This window comes from Amblyomma americanum, chromosome 8 (genome assembly GCF_052857255.1).
Source record: "Amblyomma americanum isolate KBUSLIRL-KWMA chromosome 8, ASM5285725v1, whole genome shotgun sequence".
In the NCBI taxonomy this organism is placed as follows: domain Eukaryota; kingdom Metazoa; phylum Arthropoda; class Arachnida; order Ixodida; family Ixodidae; genus Amblyomma; species Amblyomma americanum.
The window spans coordinates 14,001,648-14,010,624 of NC_135504.1; the positions used below are offsets into that span (position 1 = coordinate 14,001,648).

The window sequence follows — 8,977 nt, forward strand, 5'->3', positions numbered from 1 at the left end:
GTAAGCTAGCCACCTTGACCTGGAAGCTGCTGCCTCCTTTCACTGCAATCAGCTTATCAGCAGAGAAATAAGCATGTACTTTCTTTGCCACCAGGTGTCACCAGTGCATGCACCGCTTCTGAGACATTAGACCATCCACTTGCACCACTGCAGTGTTTACATACCAGGACATGCTCACTGTGCTTCTAAACAGAAGTTCAATTCCAGCTTTCCCAGCCCGACTAATTCCATAACCAATCTATGCCCCAATATGAAGACACCATTTTTCTTTCTGCAGAGAAGATGCCGCAGCAAAACAAAACTCCATCCCCAAGCGACTAGCGTTTTTTGCTCGAGGGGCACCGCTGCCTCAGTGTTTTTTATTTCCTTTTTTTTTCTTTTGCTGCAATGGCCACGCACACGCCGTCCTATTTACAGAGAGGTGAGTGTGTGTGAGAGCGGGAAAGGCGCACGCGTGTTGGCCATCATAACCGCTTCAGGGTGCGTTTCTTCTCTTTCGCCAGCTTGACGGCCTTGCTCTGAGGCGAGGAACCGCCCTTATGCTTGGCAGGCCGTGCATGGATCTCTGTCATCATCCGTGCCCTCCGGCAGTAGTCATCATACCTGCAGAGACAGAGAGATAGAAAAGGGTGGGGGGCAGGGGGAATGATTTCAAAACAACAAATGGTGGAGCAATGCATGAAACAACGCATTAAAGAGCCTCGGCATCAGAGTTTATGGCAAAACCTATGCAGTTTTGTTTCGCAAGCATAACTTAGCACTGTCGCAGCACCACTCTGCAGTACCGCATTTTCCAGCCACCTCGACCGCGATATGACCCAATACAGGCATAGACGGCTTATTTGAGCCAGAATTTCACCAGCCTCTTGACTGTACGTACACCACAGGGCCGTGCAATTCCAAGGAAACAATATTACATCTCCAAACTGCCTGTCTGTCACCACGCTCAACTGATGCACCCAACAGCATATCAAGCAGCCTGTCCCTCATGTAAATACTAGGGTCAGTTTTCCCGAGGCAGAAGAAACAAACCCTCAATTAGCATTTTCGCACACAACTGCACAAGAGTGCCAGCTTCGTGCCACTGCCATCCAAGGTACAAAATGAGATCAACTGAAACTCTTCGGGAACTCCAGCAACACAACATGATGTTCAGTGAGAGAACTGAAGTATCTAGGCAGACTGGGCAAATTTACTGCATATTCATCTGTCCACAGCCAGGCATGTGCAGAGGAACCAAAGCTGCAATGGAAACTGTACAAAGAGATATATATATATGTAAAAAGACTTCCGCACAACTATGCATGTGGTATTAACCTCTCCTTCCCACCTGCCTGGAGCTCAACACATCTAAAACCTACTAAATCAGAGGCATGGTCTTCCTATCACTAAAGGTATTTTAAGCTTAGATTTTAAATCCGACACTGAGGACAATGTCGTCACGTTTTACTTAGAAAAAATTAATAGCTTAGCCTCTCGGGACACTGATGCTAGCCCCTGACTACCCCGAGTGAAACCCATGATGTAGATGATGACATCAGAGTGTCATTGGCTTGCTTCATTTACACATTCCTTCCACAGTTGTTTTCACCTTCACTGCACAACAATACCAGATCAGCAGTAATAAAGTTGCTAGGCCACAGTTTCTTATGCAACGAAGATTATGTGTTGACATCACCACAGCTTAACCGTAGAAATGGCTGGTGGTGGCCGATACCTGCATTACACTTCTCACTCTTTCTCGCTTTTAACAGCTCCACTTTCTGTGCCAGCAGTAAGTGTAATTTGAGAATGGTTTAATCTAGGCCAACCTCAACTTGTCCTTAAGAGTCCCATTAACTGCGCATGACTGCTACCTAAATGCACACTGTCCTTACACTAGCCGCCACTAGTGAACACCACAAGAAGCACCATGACCAAATGTCACCCCACAATACCTCTCGAGCAGCATGCGGCCAGCCTCCTCGTTGAGCGCAGACTCGGGGTTGGGCGCAATAAGCAGGCACTTGATAGTGAGAAGGATTTGCTGGAGGCCCAGATCGGGTTTCCAGTCCTTCTTGAGCGTGTTCACGCATATCTCCCCTGATGGAACCGCCACATTTGGGTGGAAGATGCGCGTTGTGAAGAAGCCGCGCGGGGGCGATGCTGGAAAGTCCTTAGGCAGCACCTGCAACACCACAACACAGTTAACCCCTGGGCCACTGCCATCTGCTGACGCAAGCCGATTGTCTCGCTGCGTCGCATGCAACATGTGTCCTTCAATTCTGGAAAGGGTCCTACTTGTCACATTTGAGGCAGGAAATACGAGGGAAACTGAGACACAGAAAAACAGGAAAACTAATTAAGAAAGAAAGCAAGATGGTTCAGTACAGTACCAGCCGCAGTTTGAAGACACCACCCGCGTAAGGGGTGCCCTGAGGTCCCTCGATGGTGGCCTCAATGTCAGTGACATCCTCCTCGTTGACAATGACGCGTATGCCTTCGGGTGGCTGACGAACCAGCTCACAGAGCTCCCGTGACACCTGCCGCAGTACTTGAGGCGGAAGGTTTTCGACGTTTGAGCTCTGCACAGCACAAAGAGAAGCCCATACCTAAATCTACATCAATCATCGATGGCTTTAATGACTAGAAAAGCTGCATGCACGCGATAGGCTACTCAGCGTAACCTAACAGTAAAAATGGTCGTCACAATACACAGCATGTTCTCAATGATTAGAATTCGGGCTATTCGCAGCTTGGGGTTGAACAAATTTGTCTTCTCCCTACATACTAAATTGCACAGCTCAGACAGTACTTCCAATTATTTGTTCTCGGCTAAAATTGATTCCCTGGCTTTTTCCAGCTATACTGACATTTGTCCAGCATTTATCGCGAAGAAAACTGGATTTAAAAATCTTCCCGGCACTGAATTCTGAATCCGTGACATCTACACCAAGGAGGATTGGTTGCCGCCATTTTAGAAGTGAATTTCGAAGTTTTTGTTGCTCTGCTAACGACTCTTAAAATTTTCCCATTTCGTGGATTAATTTGGGAAGATTCTATGGGAAACGTCGATATTCAATTTGTATTTGCTGAAGGACAAAGTATCGAGGTGGCTTTTGGTCACTTCAGCCAAATAATGACCCAAGCTCTTGCTTACAGCTGTTAGTTTGATCAACCAACGTGCACAGGTAGGTTTGTGACAATATCCATGACATCACTGCTTAGTCAAAACCTGGGTTCCTGGCTTTTGCTCTTTTTGAACACTGCTACTTGGTATTTTGAAAATGGTTTATTGCTGTGCAGCGAGCAGCTGCTAAGAAATGTGATGTGATTATCAACTCAAAATGTTCAAAAAACCCTCGGAGTTGATATTTAAAGGTCCCACTGTGCAGAAAACCGAGCAGCGTCCGTAGTGGTGACCAAATAATCTGGATTGGTCGGACAGGTGGCTACGTCACACATGAAGCACTGGATTTCAAAAGCGATTAAAACATAAGATAGATAGTTTAGTTTATAGGGGTTTAACGTCCAAAAGCAACTCAGGCTATGAGAGACGCCGTAGTGAAGGGCTCCGGAAATTTCGACCACCTGGGGTTCTTTAACGTGCACTGACATCGCATAGTACACGGGCCTCTAGAATTTCGCCTCCATCGAAATTCCACCGCCGCGGCCGGGATCGAACCCGCGTCTTTCGGGCCGGCAGCCGAGCACCATAACCACACAGCCACTGTGGCAGCTAGATTAAAACATAAGAGAACTGGCGATTTCAGAAGGTCACAATATGACCCAAACGTCATTAGGACATGTAAGTATATAAAGTAAATGAATCTCGCTGAAAAGAAAATTGAACCCCTGACCTTTAAGTTGAGAGCTACCTTTAAATAGCCCAGGCACACTCGTACAGTTGCTAAAGTAGGGCTTTATATGCATGTCCTGCAGTCTTTCCTGCAGAAGCCCTCGATTCTTGCAAATCCTCTACACCTTGCAAAAAAGTGCGTCGTGCGAATAGTTTGGGCGAAAGAAGTGCTAAGGGGACTATTACCTCTGCTTCGCGAATTTTAGCACTCTGAAATAATAAGTCATTCACAGTAGCCGTCAAATTCTTTCATGCTGCAAACTACAACAACCATAGACCTCTCCCGATCTACATCATCAGCGCAAGTGTTTCTGGTCCAAGGGGCAAAATATGCACCGTACCTAGGAGGCTCTCACCACGAGAAGGAAGGCTGCTGCGAAGAATTTCGAATCGGAGAACAAAGGCGGCAGGGGATCGCTTGCCGTCAGTAAAACTAGTTCAAAACCGGAAGTGGACGTGTTTGCCCATCGGGCCACACCTTTTTGACGTCACACTGTTTACACCAGGGAGAGGTCTACTGTGCATATGCAAGCTATAAGCACAGCTGCTGTCGCATTCTGCAAACAGCTCAAGGGCCCACTGGCGGTCAGAGAAACGCAGGGTTTCCCAGGCGTGCGACACATCAGAAGCATGAGTTGAGGCCAGTGACTCATCAACAGCATGAACTTAGCCACACAACTTTCACAGCTAATTTCTGGAGAGTGGTAATTTAACTCTGCATCTGGCCAGCCAGCAAACCTGTAGTGACCAGATGAAAGTAAGCTACCTTACTCGACACCTGTCAAGGAACCTGACAGAGCAAGCAGTGAGTAAGCCAGTAATAACAATCCAACCCACAGAAAGAGCCTTGGCAATTCGATTTTTAATGTCTAAGCCCCTTATAACCTGACCTACTTTTCAAAAACCTGCGTTCTTCCTCATGTACAGGTGCAGGCGATAAGAACGGGAATAAGCAAGCGCTAGTCACAGCAGGTCAACACCACGCCTGTGACAGTTGTACAGAGTAGAGGTGGGTTCAATAACTCTCGCGACTCCCGCTTGAATGTCGCATGCTTTAGGAGAGATGCCAGTACAGTAATTCAGCATGTGTTGCGGTTTATGAAATTTCACGCTGATGTTCTTGAAATTGTGATCTCTTAACATTACAGGCACACCCCACAGGCTGGCCATTTAAGCACGCCACAGAAATTAAAGCACATTATGTTTCATGTATTTTATGCAGGTCTTAAGAACAGGCTTTCACATGCAACTCATGTCATGCATGAGAAACATGCAGAGAAGATTCAGATTAGGTAACTCGCATGACATGCACATTAAAGGGCAACTGTACATGTGCCGAAGTGATTTCAGGTTACAATTGCGAAGCAAGGCTACCAACGGCAATGTGAAAACTAGCAAGTTCACCACCCTGCCTACTGCAGTGAACATTTTTGCTGGGCTAGTTGGTGCATGTTACTGCGCCGTACTAGTCGCCCGATAAATAGGCAATGCCACAATGCCAAACATCAACTACAAAATGGATCACGTTATATTACCATCGAAAAAATAAAATAGGCACCGCACGAACATTTCGAAAAAACAACGGGACAGCCTGCACGGTCCGTCAGCTACGTTAGCTAACCTAGCTGGCTCACAAACCGCACTTCTGTCAGCATCCATGCAACGCGCTTGAATCTATGCGGGGAAATTCTTCACGCAAGCCGACATGCGCTTTAGCAAACATCATGCTGACACTAGTGCGCGCGAAAATTAAAGCGACGAAGGTCGGTACGCGTAGCGAAATATCAGGAAATGAATGGCTTCACAAGCGCGAGCAGCAAGCCACAGACGAGGAGATGCAAGCCTTCGCAAAAACACTTCGCTTGCGCCGATGCATTAGGGTTGTTGCACGCACCTCTGCGCTGCGGAACCGTTTAGCTTGTTGGTCGACTCATGGAGTAAACAAATACTGAAGCACTGCATCGACGAGCAGAAGTTAAGCAACCGCGTAACTGCTCGCAGCGGAGCGTGAGCTGCGATAACCGTTGCAGCAGCCAGCCCGACAGGCGCATTTTCAAATTTATTACGCTGAAACTTGACTGCGCCACAGCTCTAGCTAAGTTTCAACGTTCAATAAGCTCGGAGAGAGCAGAGAAGTACTGAATTTGCAGTTTCACGCAATGTTTACGTCGGTCATTAAGCCTAATCAGGGGCGCGCGCAACTCGAGCCGCTCTCGGCAGCTTCACGCCCGTATTAGCACGCTGTTAGAGGCGAGCAAAGGCTTTCACTCACGCTGGCCATGGCGAGACGTCGGCAACCGACACGCACGGTCCGCTTCGGGGCAGGCAACGAACACCCAGCGAGCAGTACCGCTCACAGTGTCGGACGCACCGCCAGCACCGCCTGGCACGGCAGAAGGAAGCAACCGTTGAGAACCGAAGCGAGCCGAAGACAGGAAGTCAAGTTTGAAACGGACCAATCGGATGGTCTGTTGCACGTTCACCGGAAGCTTGTGCTTTCTTCGATGCAAATAGCGCGCGATTTGAAAACGACGCGAGAAATTGAAAATAGAAATCGATTTAGAAGGAAGAAAAGGGGCAGAAAAATTCTCACTTCTCCGCTAACACGGGAACCACGTAGTGCGAGAAGTGAAGGAAGAGAGAAAGAGGCGCCGTAATGTAAGGCCCGGGAATAATTTCGACCACGTGGGACATGTCACACAGCACACAGCCGCCGCGCACGGGATAATAATAATTAGTTTTTGGGGAACGGAAATGGCGCAGTTTCTGTCTCATATATCGTTGGACACCTGAACCGCGCCGTAAGGGAAGGGATAAAGGAGGGAGTGAAAGGAGGAATGATGTGCCGTATTGGAGGGCTCCGGAATAATTTCGACCACCTGGGGTTCTTTAACGTACACTAACATCGCACAGTACACGGGCCTCGAATTTCGCCTCCATCAAAATTCGGCTGCCACGGCCGGAATCGAACCCGCGTCTTTCGGGGCCCATAATCACTCAGCCACCGCTCGCAGTCTCACGGGGGGTATAAACTGCTCCCCTATCGCCCGTTTGTGGTCACGTCGTGCTCAACCGCCACGGCTGTCGAGTAAAGATAGAGGCGAAACCCAAAATTAGTGCCTTTTGAGGAAAGGAAAAAACGCAGTAAGTCTCACATCTCGGTGGACACCTCAACTATGCCGTGAAGCGAAACGCAAAAGGCGATCGCGTGCTGTGCGTTGTCAGCGCAGGTTAAGAAACACAACTGTTCTAAATTCATCCGTAGCCGTGGACACTACGACATCCTTGATAGCCCGCTTCGGAACGTTAAACCCCACAATTCACAATTTTATTTGAAAGGCTATTGACCGTTGCGATGCCAGTGCACGCTAAAGGACAGTCAAAATTAATCCAGACCTTTACAGCGGCACCCCAATCCCACTTTTCATCCCTTCCCTCACGGTGTTCACAATGAGCGAGTGTGACTAAGCAAAGCATTGTTTTTACTCAATTTTCTTTTGAGATAAGAGAACACTATTAATATAAACACCACAAATAAAAAACTTCCCCTATGGTCCTTGCTTTCATTGACTGTTGGCTTCATTCACTGTCATTCGAGACCCTATTACCCTTAAGCACCCTCAGCCCTAGTGCTTTTTGCTTGACCAACCCGGACCTTACAATGTGCCGGAAGGGGTTATACATTAAATTTTACTCATTCACAAGCACCGTGCTGCTATACAGACAAGGTAGAATACGCAGAAGTCTAGTTCAGTGCAAAAGATTACAACAGCACAGCTGATTATAGAAAGTGCAAATCCTTTGCACGAGTTGCAAGGCAGCTCATGTCCGCAGCAGTACTTTCCTACGGGCACATTGGTGCATGTTGGGGAACTTCGAAAAACTGCACAAAAACTTGGAGCGTAGACTCAAAACGGATACGTCCCCTTAATGACACTTCCGCAAGGCACACCGGGGCATATCCGCACACTGTCCATTTTGGACAAAATTCAGTAACGTTTTCATAGCGTCCTTTCTAATAGGACTGTAGACACTTAATTTTATTGCCTGTTTTCTTCTTTCAAATGATGCGTTAGACATTAGAATACATGGATTATCGCGTGGTATCCGCCTACGGGCGCTAAAAAATTCACAATTGAATTTCTTCTCTCCTGCTGTTCTGGTTCCATCAACCGAACGATGGTTGCGACGTGTAGTTGGGGTCTAGGTAACGAGACGCACTAGAAAAACGCTAATATAGTTGCTGATACGTAGTTTTAATTCACTACAACACTTTAGCCAGCCTCTCAAGACCTGGAATAACAAAAAATGACCTATTAGCAATTGTACAGATTTTTCATTCCTTGCATCACCTATACATCAACTACATGTCACAGCCATTGCTCGACAGTTCAAACCGAAAGAGCATCAAGAATAAATTCAATCAAATTATTTAGCAGTCGCAGGCAAATACCATGAGCTGCTAATGTATACCAATGTCTAATGCATCGCTTGAAAGAAGAAAACACGCAAGCAAAAATTTGGTGTCTACAATCCTTTAACGTTTCTCAATGTTAATGTCCTTAATGAATCATGTTCAGAAGAAAGAACACTGCACACACATAGAAAACCCGTAATGTTGAAACTTTTATTTACACGACCGCCTCCAGTCAGGTTCCTAGAATAAATGGGTGGAGGTCTTGCCATTGCCTTTGCGTGCTCACAATGTCGCAGGAAACAGGCAATCCGCAGAAACGCAGAACAAGCGGCGCTTGTACAAACCCGAACATTTTTACACAGCTCGCTGCGTAAATGTAAAAACTTGTTCAACATCAGTTGACATCAGGTGTGGCTTGAACACCACCTCAATGTTGTCAACTATTCAGCAACGTGCCAACTGCCAGAAAAATTGCACAATTTCAAGCTTTCTCAGCAATGGCATTGTCTTAAAAAATTTCTAGAAAAATGCTCCGGACATATACACTCACAAAAACACATGCAAACACATAAAAGTACCTACTAGACACGTAATGCCATGTTAAACCGTCAACACGATCAGAAACCCTGCACACAACAGAAAATGTGTTCTGTCCTAGAAACTGTACAAAAAATAAGCCGCAGGAGCTCATAGGCCCCAGTAGGAAAAATGATACGGCCAAA

At 46.8% G+C, this 8,977-nt stretch overlaps 1 protein-coding gene across 1 annotated transcript; it reads right to left on the reverse strand.

Annotated features, from left to right (window-relative positions):
- Positions 1 to 339: 339 nt before the first annotated feature.
- Positions 340 to 6,249, reverse strand: LOC144100949 (ubiquitin-conjugating enzyme E2 S). The gene is made up of 4 exons (XM_077633878.1): positions 6,111 to 6,249; positions 2,376 to 2,564; positions 1,938 to 2,167; positions 340 to 603 (listed from the first exon to the last, which is right to left on the reverse strand). The coding sequence occupies exons 1-4, from the start codon at positions 6,117 to 6,119 to the stop codon at positions 465 to 467; spliced, it is 567 nt and encodes a 188-aa protein (XP_077490004.1). The 5' UTR covers positions 6,120 to 6,249; the 3' UTR covers positions 340 to 464.
- Positions 6,250 to 8,977: the final 2,728 nt, after the last annotated feature.